The sequence below is a fragment of the Lissotriton helveticus genome, chromosome 9 (genome assembly GCF_964261635.1).
Source record: "Lissotriton helveticus chromosome 9, aLisHel1.1, whole genome shotgun sequence".
Classification (NCBI taxonomy): Eukaryota; Metazoa; Chordata; class Amphibia; order Caudata; family Salamandridae; genus Lissotriton; species Lissotriton helveticus.
Window position 1 is genome coordinate 826,459,576 of NC_136070.1, and position 23,176 is coordinate 826,482,751.

Consider the following 23,176-nt stretch of genomic DNA (forward strand, 5'->3'; position numbering starts at 1 on the left):
ATCCAGGTGGCTGGCACCCGGCCCTCCAAGAGGGACATATTGCCAATATTGTTGACAACTGGATTAATGGTGTCAGCGGATAGGGCTAACAGCCTAGCTGAGCACGAATTGGTGGGCGAGTCCGATTTCAGGCCCTTATGAATTTTAAGGGTACATGGCAGCTCTGCTGAGGAGAATGCCTGTAAATTAGGAATAGGGCCAGGTGGGGACACAGTGGAAACCAAAAGAGCTGTAGGTTCCATGAAGCCACCGGAAAAAGCCGCCTGGATGGTCTGGATCTTGTCCGGAAAGAAATCGGCAAGAACATTACACCAGGTCTCAGACACAGGCAGCGAGCAGACCTGGGCACAGGGCACCACAAAACTTTGCACTATTGAAAACATTTATTTTGTGGTTTTATTCGCCTGGTCAATGCGGGCGGAAGAATATCTGCTCCATGACCATCCATGTGCTCCACCTACGCTGGTGTTTTTCAGTGGAAATCTGTTGATTTCCCAACGAAACTCCACCTGTCTTGCTCTTGCAGGGTTTCTTTCCCCTGGAACCTCGAATTTCACCTTGACAATATGACTTTCTTTTGAAGCTTGGAGAGCCTTCAGCCGCGCTTCTAGACCCAACGGCAGAAAAAAAGAATCTAAAGATGGCGAACACACCCAGAGGCTTTCAGGACGAGAATCTGATGAATCTGATGTCAGTATAATGCTGCACTAAGCACCAATTGGCGGAAACAGCTGACGCTCAGCAACAGACCAAAAACAAGCATTTGCAAAGCAATAGGTCTCGCTTTTACGTAAGTCTGAGCTATTCGAATTGTAAATGAAAATGCTTTTTATTTATGTTTTGGTTTTTGAAACATAAATAAAACACATTGTCATTTACAATGCCAATAGCTTAAACTCACATAAATGCGAGACCTATTGCAGTGTAAATGCCTGTTTAAAATGGTTCTGAATTACAAATGGCTAAAACTGCATAAAATGAGTGACTGCAGCTTGGCAGGCGAAGTATTGGCACCCCAGGCTGCCGCTGTGCCCGTGTGCCGTCCTTTGCCATGCGGCTGCCTCTAGCAGCCCGGTTTGCTGCTGCTTATGCCGCTTGCAGCCCTCCACATTTTCACCCAATGTCTGCGGCATTGTTGTAAATAATGGTCACATGGTTGTTGGGAGCGAATCATGGGTCGCTAGGTGGGCATTGCAAATGTTTTTTTTTCGGTTTAATTGGCAGCGAGAACAATTTTGTATGTCTCGCTGTCCCCACCTCTGTCTTAGCCGAGGCCGAGGCAGAAGGGAAGAGCCGTGGCGAACGCCAAAGCGGGAGAGAAGTGTGCGGCTGCCATGAATACAAAGCTTGGCGTGCCGCACTTTATAAAAACATATACATTTTAAAAGAAAAGCATTTTGGCGGCCCACGTGATAATAAAGTTGTGCGGCCGCCATGTGCGCTTTATAAAACAAGCTGTCGCCTTTGCCAAAGCAGAATGAAAATAAACTAGTGCTTACTGACTAAATGAAGGAGACAGTATAATGCTGCAAGTAAAAAATCCAGTCCTGATGGGCGGTCACATAAGGAGACAGGGCAGTAACAAGGAGGGACTAAGAAGCCTCATTATTAATGGGAAGCCTGTATTTACCATGGACGATGACGCCAGCCAATGAAAAATACGGGCGGGGCTTCCACACCACTTCTAAAACATACCCTACTACAGCATGCATCGCAAAGCGAGCAGCGCATTCACTGCAACGCTAGGCTCGACCTGAAAAAGTGGGGGGCGGGTGGGGAAGAAAAGAGTACTTAAAGAGGAGAGTTTATCACTAATCTGGATCCCTGCTTATCCAGTAGTGCTTTATCTAAGAACTCCCATTCCATCTATGGTCGAGCCCGCCCAGATAGTCTCATCTAACCTGGGTGTGGATAGGCACCAATGATGAAGCATGTCACATCTACTTCAATATCTTTGGATACCCTTATCCCACAAGATAAGGCAGAGGGAGTTTACCACATTCTGACAGAGTGGGGAAAAAACTGAATTCTCGAGGATAATTCTCAACAGCAGCAGTTGCTTGTTATTTGATAACATTGTAAAACGGGAGATTGCAACGGATGTTATTTTCTCTCGCTCTCCATTGTGTGAAAAAGTATGAAAAGATGCCTCTAACCTCACTGGCTGTCTCTGCTATTTGAGCTGGCAATATCCCTCCGACCTTTACTAGTTGAAAGCAAGAAATTAAACAGAGGGAAATACCTGCCATCTTGTCTCATATAAAAATTCATGGTTTTCGATCACTTCTTTCAACCAGGCTTTCCATGTTGCCAGGCATTGTGATACTAGCTCTAAGTGGAATTCTGCTTTGATAGAATAGGACTAGATCATGTACAATCACAACACTCTAAACAATACTCCCTGGTGCGCAGACACTCACTGAAGAAGAGAACACCTCATGATTACCTCAATTTATTCAGGAAACAATTACAAGGAGCTGTTACCCATGTGGAAGTTCTACCTAGATGTGGTCTGCCTGGTACTTCGATTCTCTGCTCTGAACCTGAATCAAGAGATGTTCTGCGCTTTGTATTAGGTTATTTCCTACCCCCTGGATATATTAGCTTATGCACAGCTTCCTAACAAAATGGATTTCCTAGCAATTACCTTCCGGTGAACAAGGCAGCATTAGTTTTGTGTTTTTACCCGCTAGGATTGTAATGCCCTACGTGTAGATGGATATGCCCAGAATTGGGTCCCATGCTCACTGTCCCACTGAAATCAAGCTGAAACCATAATAAGGGGGAAACCAGTTCTAGGTTGCTTATGTACTGGTTCAGGAAGTGCCTGGCCTGGCAGTTCGGAAAAGACTATTCCCATGAGGAGCAGGTTCAAGGCTGATTTGCATATAGCTGGGTCCAAACTGTGGTGGCATGGTGGGCAAAAAACGACGGATTGAGATGTGGCCCTGAGTGATCACCAGTAGCTAAGATTAATTCAAGCATTACATTCAACTCTTTTTGTTTTTTGATGCCCTAAGTGTGACGTGTATCCTCAGAGATGGTCCTGTGCTCACTGCCACCTCAGTTTCATAATCCCATAATAGATGTATGGAGTGAGAATAGCCTGTTGTGGACATGTGGCCCGGAACTAAGAAAGTGCAGAGAACCACCTAAAACATCTGTGAAAGTAGGGGGCAAAGATGCATTGTGTTCTCTGCCTGCTAGATGTTCCCCACTTGCAACATGACTTTCCTTACACTTAAACTATTCTCTGATGTCCCTGACCTGCATTTTGTGATTCTCCGCTTCGTGCATGGTCTTTTTAATCTACCTGTATAAATCATTCCCTGTCTCTAAACTGTAAGGAAAAACTGGCACGTGACTTGTATTAGTAAAATACTCACGCACTCAAATCCCAAATGATTAACAGTAGTACCTGCTGTTAGCAATAAACTGTATGAACGCCTCTAACTCCAGGACTGTATCTTTCTGCTTACCTGTAGCCAGGTGTGGCTGAGGGACTTATCAACACTATACCGCTTCCTCATCTTCACCTGGAGCAGGTTATTGATCAGGTCAATGGCTGCAGGAGAGAAGGATTGGGTTAGATCTTGCAGATGACCATGGGTGTCATCATACTTTGCAGCCTGCCTTCCCTAGGCATTCTTCAATACAACTCACCTCCAGCTGAAATCTGCCGCCATGGGCTTGCGGGGTACATGAAAGCAGCATTCTGGATTTGCTCATTAATATCCTCATCCTCGTTGAAGGGGAAAGTGCCGCTCAAGCTCACATACATGATCACACCCACAGACCACATGTCCAGTGACCGGTTGTAGCCCTGGTTCAGCAGCACTTCTGGTGCCAAGTATGCCGGAGTTCCAACCACCGATCTCCGAAAGGATTTCTCACCAATGATCCGAGCAAAGCCAAAATCGCAGAGCTTAACCTAGTGCACATATATACAACATGAGGGAGAAGGTTACCAAATGAAAACCAATGAGGGGTAACTAAGATAATGCTTAGAATCAGAACCACCGAATGGCACAAAGGACAGTCAGAACTGGGGCAATCACAAAAAATTGATTTTTGAATGTAAAAAACGCATTTTAGAAGGAATTCAAATTTTGCTGAGTGCTAAAATGATACTGTGATTAGATAGCGATTCAGTATTTGGAAGAAGCATGTTGTGGGCTTCCTTTCCAAATACTACATGGGTATGCAATGTATTATTGGTTTCAAATGAACACCATTGGAAAGTTTTGTGACACCCAAGTTGGGGTAGTAACTCAATTCTCAAAATGGAAAGGGTCTCTTTGTAAATTAAAAAAAACAGTTTCAGGAAGAGTAGGCAGGAGTCCGCAACACCACTGACAATTCTCAGTGAAACCTTTTTTTTATTTAAAAAAAGATTAGATTTCTTTTTGAAATGCAGACCTGTTTCCTTTAAGGAAAATGGGTTGCATTTCAATTTTAAGAAAAATAAGTTTTTTGTTTCTTTGAACATAACCACAGACAAGACTGTCTTCTGACCCTTGCAGGCACCACACCTCTGTTTGTCTCCTATCAGTGTGTGTTGCAATTTGTAACCTACCTCATGAGTATTAATGTGATAGGTTGGAATGCGGCCCACTCGGATTTGGATTTTTAAGAACCAATGTATTAGTACAAAGGTAGTGGTAGCACGAATATTGGTAACAATGGGTACCAGTGTAATAATACATCTGCCACCGATCTTGTGTTCACACTGTATTTTACTTTCTTCTGGTGCTGTACATGTACTCCGTAATATCCAACTTTTCGATGTATTGAGCACTTAGACTTACAGTAAAAGTGAACCAAATTGGTGACTAAAAAGGTGGTCTCTACCAACTCTGCAGTTAGTTTTAATATATGGATGTAGTAGTTGAATGGTTTGCTTGTACATTCACCTGGCCTTACACTGTAGAACAGGTGTGGGGGAGAAACTGTGCTATCTTTCTAAGTCCATGCACGCACATACAGAAAAAAGTAAGGAGAACAAAGAATAGAAAATTCAGTTTGCTTTGTCAAGTTAAGGATGAAAGTACAGAGCGTAGAAGCTACAGCAAAATGATATAAAGCACAAACAAATTATTATTAAATAAAAGATCACAAACCAACCGCTGTCTCACTTCTTGTATGTCTTGGTGAATGATACTGGTCAAAAAGGACCAAGGATCCGACTGGAGAGGGTATGGTGGATGTTGAAGATGATTTCTACACTTAACATTAGGGCTGGTTTGCATATTTCATGAAGCTGTAGACCTTTCACATGGCATCTATACGATCACTTTTAAATGTAGTGGACAAATTCTTTTCCAGCAACATTTAAGAATGGTTTAAGAGCAGTCAGCAGTCAAACATGTATCCTTAGTCATGAGACAGCTCAATCGGAGGGTAGTGCTTATCCAAGGTCTAACCTTTGGGACCATAAGATGGGAAATAAGGATTCACTCACCTGTGGAAATGGATCAGCAGAGGCTAGCAGCACATTTTCCGGTTTCAGGTCACAGTGAACAATGTTCTTGAAGTGCAGATGGCGAAGAGCGACCAGAATCTGCGCAAGAGAAAGAACATAATGGAAAGGGATTTTAGAGGCTGTAGCATCACTCTCTCGGACTCCTCTACAAATGTGGGGAAAAGGGCTCTGCTGTATCTCTTCAGTAAGACATTAGACAGGCGGATAACATGCAAGTGGAACAATAAGGGCTATAAGAGCAATTAGCTGAAATACTTCAAGCGTTAGCAGGAGGAAAGCATTGTCTCTTGGGAAAAGAAGCCTCTCCATGATCTAATGTGTCACTTTGGGCAAAACATTTGCAGGTAGGATGCTCCTGGCTGAAAATTCCCATTTGGAGTTATGGAGTAATTTCGAGCCATAAAAGAAAAGATAACCGTATCGGGCTTTTACTTGTAAGTTAACAAGCGGTCCTAGTTTCCAAGCTCTCTGGTGAGGAAAAATTAGCTCACGACAGCTAATGATAAGATGCTCAGAGCTATGTCCTGGACGGTAAAGCATTCTGAGGTGTACCTTTGCTGGCATGAACGCATGTTCAAGATGCCCTGGGTTAAATGTGCTAACAAGATGTTCTGGCAAGTACACTGTCTAATTCCCTTTTATCCTTGTTTTTCCCTGAAATGTATTACTTCTCACCTGGAGCCCCTGAAGGTTACCGGGCCATGGTTATATAACTCATAAAAAATCTATCAATTTGTTGCTAAATTTTCACTATCTGGGCTATGGCATTAAACCTCACAAACACAGTTCCTGTTTAATTTCTATTGTTCGGTCTACCACATTCTCATCCATGTCAACAATCAAAAGCTGGTACTATGTTGTACAATTGCATTTCAAACTCGTGTGTATAAAATCTGGATCTGGCTCAGAACATCTTGGACATTAAGATGCTGCTATAAAACAGAGAGCATAGAATGTTTCATGTAAAAATTTAATTGCAGGAGTTAAATTGGCATTTCTAGAGATTTTGGGTGTCTATGCTGAATCATATCCCAATTGTAAGTAGTTAATTTGGTGTTTACCATGTAACTAACTGTTTCGTAAATCAATTAACAGCCCTTAGTAAGGCACTATCAATGTGAGTCACTGCCAATCTTTCAAATCTGTTTGCATTAGGAACTGTCAACTGGCCTGTCGCAGGCTCTGTTCTGTTCACTCACCAGATAGTGTATTATATGCACCAGTTTTCCAAAAATAGCTCCTTTGAGATTTTGTAGACTTTCGCCATTTGTTAAAAGGCTAGCAGCTCCCACAAATCCTCTAAATCTCTTCATTCGCCAATTGCTGTTAGTAACCATGACCAACATTATCATGCTACTTTTACTAATCTGGGGACCTTTAATCCCAATAATTGCCCCATGACCACTTCCTACATTGAGCCAACCATTACATATTTCACTTCCGCTGTGACAACTTCTGCAAACCTAGCTACCCACTGGAGATGTACATCCAGGTAGTAAAGCTTGCAGTTGAATACTCCCAGTCCTTCCTCTATACTTGAGATTGTATCGGACTAAGGAGCACTCTGGATCTTCTCTGTCCCCAAATAACTGGCGAAATCTTTGGATAATTTTGAAGGCAACCATATCGGTAGACTTGAAAATTGATACAACAATTTAGGGTGAGCCGCTATTTTGGCTGAAGCTATTTCCCCGTCATTGAAAAAGAAACACATTTGAAAATGTTGGGCCCTACCCGATAGAGATATTGGCCTAGGATACAACACAAATCACATTTCATTCTTCCCAAAATACTTGTATTCCTAAATTTCAGAATTGTTGCTGTTCCGAGTTTACTGTTTTATCATGTTGATACGCACCATAATTGGTCTTGACCCAATTTATAACTACACAGATCTTCTGTGTATTCACCCATAAATGTAATAAAACTAGGTTTATTTCAGTAGAGGTACCCTCATTTATACTTATACCATATTTTAGTGGAAATGCAGGTCTCAATGTCTGTCTTCACATTCTATTAATGCTGACATTCTCCCCTTTAAAACAGTCCCTGCCTCTTAAAGGGGTTGCTTTTCAAAATACATGCTGTTCTTCAGTGTCTAGCATTTGGATGTGTGGAGCGGTTCAGGGAGCCTCTGCCTGTTCCCTTTAATACGGACAGCAACTATTTAGCAGGTGGATGCTGTGCCTCTGCAACGGTATTCCTTTGTGAAGGTGGTACCAACCTCTTTTGGGTCTCTGAAATTTATTAATGGTATGTAAATTCAATTATGATCAAAAAGCCTTCACAGTTTGAATACAGACTCTCAAAGGAGAGTGAGACACCCACTTCTGCCACTTATCCCTTTACAATTCATTATAGGTGATTGGGTCAACAATGTTTTCCAATTGCAAAGTATTATTCACAGATTGCAACACAGTGTTGTGCAATCGCAAATGATTTGATTTTGCGAATCGTTAGCTTTGTAGCCAAACAATAATAGTACATTTGACCCATAGTAACTAGAAGAGAACGTGGCTTTCAGGGAATGAAAATGTCAAGTGAGAGAGTTGAGGAGTGGCCTACAGGTAAAGCAAATGTGGCCTGAAAGGTGGAATATTGTGGACAATGAGAGAAAGCAGTAGCTTGTACATTTTCAATTGCAAATCAACGCTACCTGCATGGCCGATGTGAGAAAGGGGTAGTGGACTGACAAAGCGTTGCTCCGAAGGGAAGCAGCTTACAAAGAATGGAATTCAGAGGAAGGCAGGTACAACAGAAGTCTCACCTGAGTGATAAGGTACTTGGTAAGTCGTTCTGGTAGACGCCCTCGCTCACTGGATAGAATCATCTCCAACATGTCCCCGTGCAGCTTCTCCATCACCACAAATACCTTCTCTGGTGTCTCAAACATGCACTCCAGGTTCACAATTCCAGCGTGCCTCAGGCTCTAGAGAGAGTAAACATAATTGGTCAACAGGAGAGGGTACACACAGCTTCTGGAGAGAGATGTAAGCAACAGGAGTAGCAAATTTAGGGTCAGATGTACGACACGTTTTTGCATGTGCAAACAGGTTTGCGACCCGTTTGCGCATGCAAAAACTTACAGGGACATGTACAAAGCCCATTTAGCGAGTAGCAATTTACTTGCGACTCGCTAAATAGGTTTTGCGACTTGCTATTAGGAAGGGGTGTTCCCTTCCTAATAGCTACTCACAAGCCATGTATGAATGTTTTTTAACCACAATTGTGGTCGCGAAACACTTGCAATTTACTGCCCCTACAAGAGGGTGGTAATGGAGTCGCAAATGGGAAGGGGTCCCCAGGGGACCGCTTCCCCTTTATAATAATAATAATAATAATAATAATCCACATTTGTAAAGCGCACAATCACCCGTAAGGGTCTCTAGGCGCTGGGGGCCGTCGGGAAGATTAAGCAAGCTATTGCCAAGAGTCACATGGTGCTGGGCTAACCTGCCGCCGGAGCCGGGGATCGAACCGTGGTCCCCAGATTCCGGAGTCAGTCGCCCTAGCCGCGGCGCCACACCTCTTCCTTTGTGACTGGCTCTAAAAAAAAAATTTAAGGGCAGGCAGTTATTCCAGAACCTCTACCTGCCCTTAAAAAATTAAACTAAAACAGTTCATTTTTTTTTAATGCATCCCGTTTTACTTTGAGGAAACCGGGCTGCATTTTTTTTTTTTTTTAAACGGCTTTATTGAAAAGCAGTCCCAGACATGGAGGTCTGCTGAGCCCAGCAGGCCACCATCCCTGGGAGGGCCAACCATTCCCAATGGGGTCGTTAATTGCGAGTGGCTCATTAATATTCATGAGCCTCGCATTTTGCGACCCCATTGGGAATTGCTAACAGTGTCTCTGACACTGTTGTACATTGGCTTTGCGACTCGCAAATTGCGACTCACAATTCTTCTGCAATTAGCGAGTTGCAAAAGCCAATGGTCGTACATCTGCCCTTAGTTTCCATAGGTAGAGCACTGTGAGTTCTAGGAGCGAAATTAAAGTTTCAAGTTCTAGACTGCAGGAAGGGTGACCTTAAGAGTGAGGATAATTTAATTAAGGAGTCCTTCCTGATTCACTCACATCAGCATTCTCCGAAGAGCCAATCCTCAGCAAAATGGTCATGACTGTAGACTGTAGATATTGTGAAGGTTTAAGATCTAGATTTGTGATCTCTCCATATTTCAGTTTTCAAAGACAAAGAGGAAAAAATGCTTCAGCTCCTCTTTGAGCTCATTTTAAGATATCCATTTATACTTTTCAGAAATGATTTGGAATCCATGTACGCAATATTTTTTATAAGTTAAAAAATCAACATCCAAATATGAGATGGTCATGGCTGTGCTGGGAACCAAGTGTGGTATTCTCGAGCTGCCCTTTTAAATTCAAGGAGGGGCAGGTTGTAGCCCTATTAGACAAATCAATGACTTTGGGAGTTGTGTCTATTTTTTGCTAGTATGGAGGTAATTGACCAAATGTAACCAACTAGAAATTACAAATATGGACCAGCTGACAATTTGTCAGCTGGAACTGAAAAGGGAATAAGGACAAAATTGCCTATGACAGTCAAGGGAACCAGCAATGTTGCCAGCAGTAGTTTTAAAGAGGGGGTTGCCCTACTGGAAATGGGGATTGGTGCATTTATTACCAGGATGTCTGTCCCGCAAATGCCAGAGTTTATTACTTTTGAATTTTAAGTAATTTCAGCTTATCCACCAGAGGAAACTATAACCTTTATATTCAATGAACTACCAGCCACTGTGATGAACACCCATTTAGTATCCAGGTGGTGCAAAAGTTGACAGACACATGGGGAAATTTAGCAAACACATTTGTCGCTCAAGGAAGGAGCTTTTGTTGGCTTCCTCTACAGTGAAGTACTCACTTAAGGGAAAATGATTCGCTGATGAACAAGGTCTTTCCTTAATGTTTTAAAAACTTGGAGGACATACTCCAAACAGAATTCAGGAAAGTTTATTGAAGTGGCATAACCTTTTCATACATGGCTCAATTATGAGGTATGCTCAAACTACTGTAAAAATGTAGGCAAAAATAAAACAATCTGGTTTTTATTCTGAAATAAAATTACTTTTCTAGAGAATCAAAGTGGGGATAGTAGCTGCTTGTATAAAGGATGAAGGAGAGCTTGGCCAATACTAACCTATACCGCAGAATGTCTACAGCTAAGGATTCACATCTTAAGTACACCACACAAACTATGCTGTCTCCAGCCAACGCTCCTTTCCGCACAGTCATCTCAGCTTTAAAAGGAGCATAGAAGTGACACAAATGTTACTTGATCATCATCCAGCTCTTACAAATAGGTCTCCGATGCTCACAGCAAGGTGAACCATAAGTATTCAAACAGATCAAGAATTACAGATTTTTAAAAGTCACAAGTTGGTGATCAACAAAGCTGTGTGGAGGGCCAGAACTTCATGCCATCCATTTTCCATCCTCCATGTATTAATACAAGGTTGATGCTGTATGTGGACAGCTACCCAGGTCGCGTATACTCTACTTGCATATAAAGCTTCAATAAAAGATTGTCGATGAGCAGTCAGAAGCGTCAGCAACAATAAGTACAAAGTGTTCTTATTGCATGCTCTCTGGGCTCTCACCTGCAGTATGGCCACCTCGTTCCGTAGCTGACTCTCCTGCTTGGTTGGAAACCGCAACTTGTCAATCACTTTCACAGCCACATCCCGGCCTGTCTTTCGATGTTTTCCTGAAAAATAGATACAATGCAGGTGCTCGGATACCAATGCTTCAGTATGGACACAGTGATAATAAGGACTCCCTAAAGACCTGCAACTCCTAGCAGGCACATGTATGACCAATCCAAACTCTTTACTCGAAGGATATATAGGAATATTATGTCAGGTAATGTCATCTAGATTTAATGATATATTTAACGACATTTACATCACGGATCTAGGTTGAAATCCAAGCATCGGAGCTCTTTACAAGATACCAATATATAAGCATGACGAGGGTACCACTCAGTGTTGAATTAGGATCACTCTCAATACATACAGAGTCTCATTTACAAAGGTGTTCAGCAGTTGCCAACCTGAGATTCATGAACATGATTTGTTGATATTTTCCAGTGGTACAAACACCAACACTAGACACAAGTTTCTGTCCTAGACATTTTGCCATAATTTCCACTCCTGCCTCAAGCTTCTTTGTCCCGCTTCTTTTTTCTTTATAAAGGGTATAGACCCCAATAACCCCTCTTCCCCTTGCCTCCTGCTGTGGCATTTCGCCACATGCATTTGCTGCGTTGTTTAATTATGAGGTGCAGTGCAGGCGGTGAAATGTTTGTTGGCACAAATGTCGCAGGCAGGAAATGCAGTATGCCTATTGAAACATGATTTGCGACCTCCAAACATCTAACAAATTCCTTTCACCAGTCAGAAAAGTATGTGCGACTTGTGAAGGGGCTTTTGAGGCACATTACGAATTGTAAATAGGAGGGGGGGGGGGACAAGAGTGCGCCCCCATCCTATTTGGGAGTACAAACAGAATGGTACCATTGTTTTGTGACTAAAAATGTTGTTGCAAAACATTAATTAGATATCAACACCTCAAAGTCCCATAGGACAGCTATCCTTTGGGAATTATATAAGGCAGCCTTGAGGGCAGTGATTTACTCCCCATGTGTTACCAAACAAGATATGTTTATTTTTTTAAAGCAGCACTTGTCCCTAAAAAAATTAAAAGATTTTCCATTTGGTAATGCAAATTCAAGACTGGTGGTTTGGAGTCCTTTGCCGGCCACCATCCCCGCATTTTCAGCCATTCAATGAACATGTAACACTGCCTAATGACATTAACTAGGCAGGTCGCATTGCGACCCTATCCAAATAGGCCTTTTCAGATGGTTTCTACACTACATAGCCTGCACTACAAAATGATGGGCAGAATAGAAAATGTCAGTGCACAATTCACACCCAATATTTGCGACCTGCTGGCATATGCATCAGGCCAATACTTGCTTACTGGATCACTTCCAGACACCCCAAGACTGTCTCACCACGATCAAGACTGTTTGGAAGGCAGTCTGACTCCTAACAAGTCATGTGTGACCGTCTGGACTTGCCCTGAAGCGGTCGCTCCCCACGCTCCCTGACCATCCTGACTCTGTAGCGCTATACTCCTCCTTGCTGCCTGGTATCGTAGCGCTTGCTGCTGCTAATTATTGAGCTCGCATTGCCTGTAACATTATCGTAGCGCCATACTTCTTATTGCTCATTGGTGTTAATTGTCATTGTTGCACTGCTCGCATCGCCTGCAAAATTATTTGTGCCTGATTATGCCGCTACCACTGCCCAGATCATAGCGTTATTCCGGTTGTGCCCCTGTTTCGCTTTTTGTTTGTGCTGCCATTTTGTTGTTGGGACTCCTGGCCTGTCTCTCCTCCCCGCTCCCGCCTCCCAGCTGCTCCTCCCTCGCTCCGCCCCCCTCCTCACTCCACTTATGTCGGAACAGCTGACGCGCAGCGTTCACGCGCAGCGGACGCGCCCCATGCGTGCCAAAGGCGCGCCAAAGGTAAGCCCGTCTACGTCCGTCCTCGCCTGGACCGCGCCCAGCGCCAGACCCCCTGGTCCCCGCAAAGCCCACTCCACCCGCATAACGTACGACGCCGCAACCCTCTCAGCACTTAACCCCGGCTGACTCCCAAACTGCTACCAAGCCGTCCCAGGACACACCCATGGTCCCTTCACCTGCCACTCCTACAAGTTCAACTGCATCAGAACCCACACCAAATCCACAAACTCCAAACAGAGCTCCCACACCAACCACCTGAAGTGCATCCTGCTCAGCACCCGCTCGATCCACAGACACGCCATCGAACTTTGGAACCTACTCGACACCACATCGCCGGACATCGCCTTTCTTACAGAAACATGGATGAACGCCTCATCAACGCCCGACATCGCCATAGCCATCCCGGACGGCTACAAGATCATCCGAAAGGACCGCATCAACCAAACAGGAGGAGGCATCGCCATCGTCCATAAGAACACCATCCGCATCACGATCAGTTCCGACGATAACCTCGCAGCCGCCGAACACCTTCACTTCCAGATCCACATCGACCCCAAGACCACACTCAGAGGCACCCTCATCTACAGGCCACCAGGACCCCGCACACAATTCAGCGAAGACATCACTGACTTCATCAGCCCACACGCCCTCCCCTCCGAGGACTACATTCTACTGGGAGACCTCAACTTCCACCTTGAAAAGAACAACGACAGCAACACCACCACCCTTCTGGACAACCTCGCCAATCTCGGACTTAAACAACTTGTTGACACCCCCACCCACTATGCCGGGCACACGCTCGACCCAATCTTCACCTCCAGCAAGCACATCTCCTTCAATCACACAACAGCTCTCCATTGGACAGACCACAGCTCCGTTCACTTCAACTACAAAAAGACTACGACCCTCAACCACCCACAACCAATTCCCCGCAGAAACTGGAACAAAATTACCACCGACCAGCTCTTCACATCGCTTCACCAAAACCCTCCGACCAAATCATCGGACCCAAACCAAGCAGCCACCAACCTCACACAATGGATCCCCCACAGCGCTGACTAATTAGCACCCTTGAAAAACCATCAAATCAGGCAAGGTAGCAAGAAAGCCCCCTGGTTCAATGATGACCTTAAGAAATCCAAGAAGATCTGTCGTACCCTCGAGAAAGCCTGGCGAAAAAACCCAACCACTGACAACCTGGCCACCTTCAAGAACGCCACCCGCAAACACCACCAACTGATCCGATCCACCAATAAATCAGCTTTCAAGGATCGACTCGACAACAACGCCCACAACAGCAAGGAACTATTCAACATCGTCAAAGAGTTCACCAACCCCACCGCCGGCACCAACGACATCACTCCCTCCCAAGACCTCTGCGACTCTCTAGCCTCGTACTTCCACAACAAAATCACGGACATATATAACCGCTTTGGAGACCAGTCCACCCCACCTACCTCCGAACTAAAACCCCCCTCCAACAACCTTTGCGACTGGAACCCTATCACCACTGAAGACACCATCCGCCTGATGAACTCCATCCACTCAGGATCGCCAACCGACCCATGTCCTCACCACATTTTCAACAAAGCAGACTCCTTGATCGCTCCCCATCTCCGAGACGTCATCAACTGCTCCCTCAACTCCGCTACCTTCCCAGAAAGCTGGAAACATGCCGAACTCAGCACCCTCCTGAAGAAACCCACAGCGGACCCTTCTGAACTTAAGAACTACCGCCCCATTTCGCTCCTCCCATTCCCTGCCAAAGTCATTGAGAAAGCCGTCAACAGTCAACTCGCCGCCTTCCTCGAATCCAACAAATCCCTCGACCCTTCACAGTCCGCGTTCAGAGCCAAACACAGCACCGAGACCGCCCTCATCGCAGCAACAGACGACATTCGAACTCTACTGGACAACGGAGAAACAGCTGCCCTCATCCTACTTGACCTCTACGCAGCCTTCGACACAGTCTGTCATAGCACCCTTATACAGCGCCTCAACAACGTCGGAATACAAGGAAAAGCATTGGACTGGATCATCTCGTTCCTCGCCGGAAGAACCCAGAGAGTCCGCCTCCCCCTTTTAGATCAGAGGCCACCAAAGTCATCTGCGGCGTACCACAAGGATCATCACTCAGTCCCACCCTCTTCAACGTATACATGAGTCCCCTTGCATCCATCGCGCGCCAACACAACCTCAACATCATCTCCTACGCAGACGACACACAGCTGATCCTCTCCCTCACCAAAGACCCAAACACCGCCAAAACCAACCTACACGAAGGGATGAAAGAAGTAGCCGAGTGGATGAAGAACAGCCGTTTAAAACTGAACTCGGACAAAAAACGGAAGTCCTCATCTTAGGATCATCCCCCTCCGCCTGGGACGACTCATGGTGGCCACCGGCCCTGGGAAACGCACCCATACCAACGGACCACGCACGCAACCTGGGCTTCATCCTAGACTCCTCCATCTCGATGACCAGACAAGTCAACGCAGTCTCATCATCATGCTTCAACATCCTACGTATGCTAAAAAAAATCTTCAGTTGGATCCCCACCGAAACAAGAAAGACGGTCACCCATGCACTGGTCACAAGCCGACTGGACTACGGAAACACCCTTTACGCCGGAACCACAGCCAAACTACAGAAAAAACTCCAACGCATCCAAAACGCCTCAGCCAGACTCATCCTAGACATCCCCCGCCAAGCTCACATTTCCGGTCACCTGAAAGACCTCCGCTGGCTCCCCGTCAACAAGAGAATAACGTTCCGTCTCCTCACCCACGCACACAAAGCCCTCTACGACCTAGGACCCGAATACCTCAACACACGCCTGTCCTTTTACACCCCCTCCCGCCAACCACGATCGTCCAATCAAGCCCTCGCCGCAATTCCACGCATCCAAAGATCCACCATGGGAGGAAGATCCTTCTCCTACTTAGCGGCCAAGACCTGGAATTCTCTCCCAACCTACCTCCGCCTTACACAGAACCACCTCTCCTTCAGAAAACAACTACAAACTTGGATATTCGACAAGTGAAGCACCTCCCCTCCCTCAAGCGCCTTGAGACCCTCTGGGTGAGTAGTGCGCTATACAAATTTTAGACTTGACTTGACTATGTGTGGCCCTCATGACTTCGTGAAAGTCTTATGTCAATTTTCAGTTGCAATATATCTTTTGGTTAAAGACCCTCAAAATCTACCCCTAGGGAGACACTGAAACTTGAGTTCTCGGATTCTCTAATGTTATTTCCATGTATAGCTGCTCTCATACACATCTGTTTCAAGTAAATTCTATTTCTCGGACTGAAAGGTATATGTGAGTAAAGTCAAATTTTATTCAACTCTATCAGTAAGTTCATCTCTACGTGGTGTAGAAAAAAAAAAAAAGATGGTGCATTTTTCGACACTCACCTGTGGATATCCAATTTAGTCAAATCTCTTCCCCCTAAGGGGTTCATCTCATTATTTAAAATAATAAACTTCAAAGAAAGCATATTTAGTTTCCACCTGCAATGTTCATTCCACGTGTTACCAATTCTACTTAGGCTAGTTGGTGCCAAGAAGTTTAGGGAATCTTGTTGTTGTCCGGGCTTTACTATTTTGGGCATAGTTTTATATCGGAGGATAAGAGATTGACGTTGCTGCAAAGCTGGTGCCTAGTACCCTTATATCACTGTCCTAAAGGCCACAGCAAAATGTGGGCAACACCTACCTATGGCTATCATGACTTGGCTTTCCAGAAGAAAGCTGTTTGTAGTCCAAAACACAAATATGCAATACTTCAAAAGCAACAGTGGTGAGTCTTACAAGTGCAACTAGTAGACATCTTGTACCCCAGGAGTCAGAATGCCATAGAACCTCAACATAGCTGTTGTTTGATGCAAGACAAATATTTCAAATTAATGATCACAAAGAGAGGGCAAAAAACCTCTTAGTCTGGTTGTGGTGAGAAATAGAGTGAATGTGGACATGGTTTAATAGTTGTAGCAGATCTTCAGCTTGGTCCTGCAAAAGTTATTTATTGTGTATGTGTAAGTTGGATTGCAACCGTATAAAAAAAAAATAGTTTCAGACAAACGTACCTTTGCATACTTGCAATAGAGCAAGTGAAACATCAGTGTTTAAGTAATAACTTCCCTACTTCCAGTTCCCATGCACCCTTCCCACACACACATACAAACTTACCTCCATATACCACCCCGAACTGTCCGGAGCCCAGCACCTCATCTGGAAAGATCTGGTAGACTGTTGCAATATCCTGGAATAAAAGAGAACATAGACTGTTTTAGACTCCTGCAAGGTCACGGACTCTTCCCCTGGTCTCTGTACTGCCGTCCACCTCTTTTGACAGCTGGGCCTTGGCTTCCTGTTTGCCATTATACCTCACTGTTCTTCCATGCTGTATTCTCTTTCTCTTTATTTTAGCCATGTGGACGCCTTTACTCACTCTTACCCAAGAGCTCCACGAGATTATGTGTTCAGTCTTAACTAGTTCTCTCAATCTCCAAATCTGTTACCTCGGTATAGGCATGCTAGTCCCCAATCTCTGGAAGCATTTCTAGTTATTGATTTTACTCTTTTCATGACACTCCCTATCTTTTTGTAGGCTCTCCGCTTTTTCTTGTTAAAGAATGGCTCTCGTATGCCATTCATAAGAAATTCTCATTCTCTTTAAGCACCTCTACCGCCTAATTGCTATCTGTAAACTTTGCTAATTCTCTGCAGGCCTATCTCTCACTAGCTTTGTGGAGGCTGTTCTTAGTCTTTCCCTTGGTAACCTTTTCGGACCATCTCATCTGAACCACAAACTTTCTTGCACATGCATGTCTGAATATTGTTCCTCCAATCGGTGGCTAAACCTCTCAATCTTTCCTCCAATCACTGTTAACAATCCTCTTAAACCTTTTTCCAACCTCTCTTACTAATCTATCCATATAAGTATTTACTTATTTTCATCCAAGAAAGCTGGACCACAACTCTGCCGTCTCAGTGAGCACAGTGCTTCCTCAGTTAACCTACTTGTAAACCTGTGTAACCAATCACCCCCTAAAGTTAGTCCCTCTCCCTGTCATCTATGAACATTTCTTTCTGTCTGTCTTCATCTCTCCCGTTCACTTGTTTGCGTTGATCATATTAATTTCACCATGTCGGTCTGTCTCGCTCTTTCTCTACAAGCACCTCTATACTCCTTGCCTTTTCTCAGTGTCCCAGCCTTTCTAAGTATCTCACTCTGAAGTCTATTTCTTTCTTTCTCTTTAGGGATCTCGTTTCTTTGATTGGCTCTGTTCCTGTAAATCCATGTAACTCACTTTCTTTTTACTATGGTCTTTTGTTGTCTGCTACTGTGTCCTTCTGTCTGCATCTATTCAATATGACTACTGGCACCACTAAGAGACTTGGAATACAAAAGCTTTACACATAATTCTTTCTGTGACTGGCAAGTATCAAGCGTTAACTGATGCTGTGCAGCAGGGTAAAAGAAGAATAAAAAAAGTCTTTGATACGGACAGCTGCATCATGTTGTAGATCAGCGCACCTACAAAATGATGTTGTTGCTTTTTTACTGTATTTAAATAAAAGAAAATTAAGTGAAAGCATGTGTGAGGTGGAAGCAATACAGGGGCAGAAACAACACGCAAAGCAGGTGGGGAATACAGTATGGAGGACATGGGTGGGGAAGCAACATGGAGGGCGCTAGTGGTGGGACACAACACTGAGGGCGTGGGGTGATGGAGAAAAGCAAACAGGCGAGTGAAAGAGCAACGTAGAGAGAGGGGGCAGATGAAAAGCAAATGGCAAGAGAGACCAACGTGGAGCTGGGTGGGAAAAGCACACGAGGGTGAGTGCATCAAGAGTGGGTAGTTAAAAGCAAATGGGCGACAAATAGGAACACGGAGCATGGAGGAGGGAAGAGAAGCACACTAGGGAGACAGCTGGAAAACACATGCACCCTTGTGAAGTGCTTAAGACAGAAGAAAAAAGTTGTTTCTTGAAAGTGATGCGTGAAAGGACACAAATAAATTGGAAATGCGTCATAGGGGAAACAGATACAAGATGGATAAGGAATGTCACTGAATAGGAAGCAGGCAAATGTGAGTAACAGTAAAGCCAATCAATGGTAAGCAATGGGAGGGCTGCAAGCCCCTTTATGTTCTTGGTAGGCCCACAATATGCCTGCTACAACCAGAGACCTGCACTGACTGATGGTTTGACCCAAAAAGGCATAGTCACGCTTGGATGGGTGCGGACTGAGTAGTAACACTGGGCAGGATGAGTATTCATTCTTGTGCTGTCAGTGCAGCAACCTACCACACACTTCATCTCTCATCCTCGCATGTGCAGGGTGTCAGTCTGGCTAGGGTATGAGCCATAACCAAACTATGGCTGGCCTACCCACCAGGTAAGTCTGCTTTTGGGAGCTTTCAGAAGCATGGTAAGGGATTCGTGCAATCTGGAAATTTTAAAGACTGTGTAGTCTTTGCTCAGGCTGTCAACCTTGATTCTTCTTCCACTCCCTTCCGCTCTCATTAAATATATTATACAGCAGTAGGCAGTATCCATGCCTAAAAAATTAGTGCGCGGCTACTGCTATTGTCACTATCTTCCTTTTCTGCCAAACTGGCATCATTGTACTTATCCGATAGAATCTCGGTCTTATTCATAATGTCATATAGATAACCAAATCTTCTTGTTAGAATATCTCCCTTTTTTAAAATACACTCTCACAAACCAGCGTCTGCCCCCATGGCTAGCTCAGCGCTGTGTACTGCCTGTATGTTTTAGTCCTAACTACAATTTTAATTTGCACACCTCTCTCTCTCAAAGGTACTTCTTCCCCCTCGTACTGCTAGGCGCTATGCACTACATCACGGTAAGACCAACTTTCTAGACACTCACACACAATAGCAAAAATGCTTCCCACATAGGATCATAATTCATAACAAATAAAACACTGTGCCAGGCAAACACTCTTTCACAATGTAGTGAGATAGCCATTCTAAAATGCGCTTCCACTCCACACACGAGGCATGAAGCACTATATAAATGTTACAATGCAATACAATACTCGCAACAATGCCTCGTCTTTTGGTTGGCCAAGGTGCTGGGCGGATCAGGTACTTACCACATTCTCTTGGATTTGACTGTTGGAGACAGAGATGCTCAGAGAGGCCTGTCCTGGAAAGAGAAAGCAAATAGTGAGCTGGACTGCCCATGCTGGGTCTTGCCCTCCTGTATTCCTTAGCCTCTCTTAACACAAACGCACACATCCTAAAGTTTTGCTTTGGGTTCCTTCTTGTCTTGTTCTGGGCCCTTTCAATACTTGGACCGTCTCTATTTCAGGTCTTGGGATTGACACTGAATTCATTGGTCTAGTAGTTTGAAATATTTCATTTATACTGGGAGAGTAAGCAGTGTGAAAGCCTTTTAATTGTGTGGATGTGGTTAATAAGAATTGAAGAAACTAGATTTATTGGACTTTTACAACACTTTCAGAATATGTACAAATAAACTGCATCTAGTAACATACAATAGGTTTTCACCCTCTTTGATTTGTTAGGTAGTTTGGTCGAGGGTGGCCACTTCAATCCATATAATTACAGACACAGTTAACAGGCCTGGGCTGTTTATCTTCAAAGATGTGCAAGCAAGTGAATTAATCTAGCAGATAAATGGATGCAAACCAAGTCTAGGTTTACCCATAATGTATTAGGTTTCCACACTATAGCCCAGGACTAGCAACAGTACCCATGGTCACGCTAGCTTAATCAGTCACATGAAACTCAATTAATGATACCAAGCTTCCAAACTAGTGTCAGAGGCTAGTAACTACTTCCATTAACACATTGTCCTGTCATACAAATGCATTTTTTTTTAACTTAGTAACAAGTAATAGCTTTCCAATGAGAGGGGACAAATAATTAGCATGAACAGATTTCTGAATACTACTTTTCCCTACTTCAACACCTCTGCAAATATCCCATGCCATGCAACATCGCAGTGTGAAATAGTGCACAATGGGCAAACAATTAACTGTGGACACTGAAGGACACTGAAGAACACTACTTCAACAAGGATTAACTGATGCATTAACTGATGTGTGTTATAAGCAGTCACCACAATTGTCAGTTAAAATAACAAGCATTTACTGATTGTAATAGAAATAAACTGGTAATTAACAAGCAAAACTACTAATGTAACAGTGTGAGTAATGAGTCCGAATAAGATCCTCAACCCTCTTGATTGTCCTAAAACATTGGGAATATTTATGGCTTTATCTCGCTGACAATGTTTCACAAATTTTGAAAATAGTAAAAAATATGCAGCTTTTTCCAGGTCGTAATGTTAACCAATTTAACACAAGGCAGCTGGGTTGGAAAAGAGGTCATAGAGGTCCATATAGTTTGAGGGGATAGTGCTACTTTCATGGAGCCAAAGTTTGGGGACAAATACCTTGCAAGTCTTTAGCGGCCTCGTGAATTTGTTTTAGGACTGAACAGGGGATCGAATGAGTTAGTGAGACAGTTGGACTTAAACTGCCATTAGTGTACAAATATAAAATTCCACAAAGGAAGTGTGTGCTCTATTTAAGTTTCGTAATTTCTTAATTGTACCATCACTTGCATCAAAAATGTAGGGTGGGAATTCGGAAATTGGGAGTTGTTTTTACAATAAATTTGAAGAGATTTGAGAACAGTGATGGCTTAGCCACCTGCCCAATGTGTGGTCTGAAACGGTTTAGCATGTTTTCTGCCCTTACTATATACGTGCTATGGTAACCACCTTTAGGCAAATGGTAAATAGACTAATTAATACTTCTCCAACAACCCTTTGCTTCATTGGCTAATTTATTGGGTTTCCATTTGCAAGAATGAGGCATGGTTGTTGAGATAACAAGCTGTATTCTACGATGGGCTACCTTCTCCTTCGGTTATTGCCTATGTAAAGTGGAACCCATTCAGATTTTGCCTAAAATGGATTAGCATTCTTAGTTTTAGATAATTAATGTAATCACTAAGAAGTTTTAATTGTAATCTCGTCATTGACATGATGAATTAAGGCTCCGCTGTTACTGATTTATACAGATAAATACAGACATGTATTATCATATCTGTGTTTATTTTCAAATTTGGATACAAATGGAAATTACGTTGTTTGAGTGATTGTAAATGACTACTAGACCAATAACCGAGCAGATTGGGAGTTACGGGAATAAAAAGTAAAAACATTTTAGTAATGAGGTTTAAACGGGAGCAGAGATGCGGATACCAAAATGTTCATGTTTTCAAATAAGTATTGATTTATCGTCGGTGGGTGCTCATTTCGTTGAAATCTGTCAGGAATCTAAGAAAGAGCATACATATTTATAAGTTAAATATATGTGGAAATATACTAGTTTCAGCTAAAAAAATGTAACGCAAAACCAAAATTAAATATGGATAAAAACAGACATAATTAGCAAAACAAATGAATCTGGATAAATACAGACGAAAATGTGAAAAAAAAATATATATACCATCCATAAAACCAGGAGCCATAATTATGATATTTGTAGTGTCTGTGCTTTTGTGGATTTTATCTTAGCAATTTATGAGAAATAAATTCAATGTAACTATGCACGAGTTGGAAATACAGCCTATATGTTAAGATTCAGATTTTAAGCTCTAACCCTTTTCCATCTTCGACACACAAAACACATACAGGTTTTAATAAAACTGCAGGGACAGTGCCCTCAATACTGGAGGATAAACCAATGCCTGCTTTAAAACTATTTAACCCGTTATTGAGCAGTAAGGTTTTGCTGCTGATTGATGGCTGGATGTTGGCAACTCTCAAACTAGGAAAGAAGTGTAGTTATAGGTTGGTTTGTACTAAAACGTGAAGCTGCTTGGAAGCCTACGGAGTCAAAGCTAAAGGGATGTTTGATGTCGAGATCAACTATTCACCCAAAGGAGCTGTGTTATATTCATTCAGGTGAGTTGTGGTAAAGGGGTGCAAATTTCCTCTTTTTTATTGCAACTTTTGCGAAGGTCTTTAGAAAACCTCAGTTTGGTAAGGATTTCAATTAACAACATCTATGTGAAACACATGACTTCTTCCACAATTTAGGTCGCATGCATCCTTATTTAACAGTAACAAAA

At 43.4% G+C, this 23,176-nt stretch overlaps 1 protein-coding gene across 1 annotated transcript in view; it reads right to left on the reverse strand.

Moving 5' to 3' along the window:
• Positions 1-23,176, reverse strand: part of PRKD2 (protein kinase D2) — a 360,755-nt gene that overhangs the window by 24,925 nt on the left and 312,654 nt on the right. The window contains exons 11-17 of the mRNA XM_078660993.1: positions 20,161-20,213; positions 17,223-17,295; positions 11,099-11,205; positions 8,250-8,411; positions 5,462-5,560; positions 3,664-3,931; positions 3,480-3,565 (exon numbers count right to left, since the gene is read on the reverse strand). Coding sequence (XP_078517119.1) covers positions 3,480-3,565; positions 3,664-3,931; positions 5,462-5,560; positions 8,250-8,411; positions 11,099-11,205; positions 17,223-17,295; positions 20,161-20,213 — 848 coding nt within the window. The remainder of the gene's footprint in view (positions 1-3,479; positions 3,566-3,663; positions 3,932-5,461; positions 5,561-8,249; positions 8,412-11,098; positions 11,206-17,222; positions 17,296-20,160; positions 20,214-23,176) is intronic.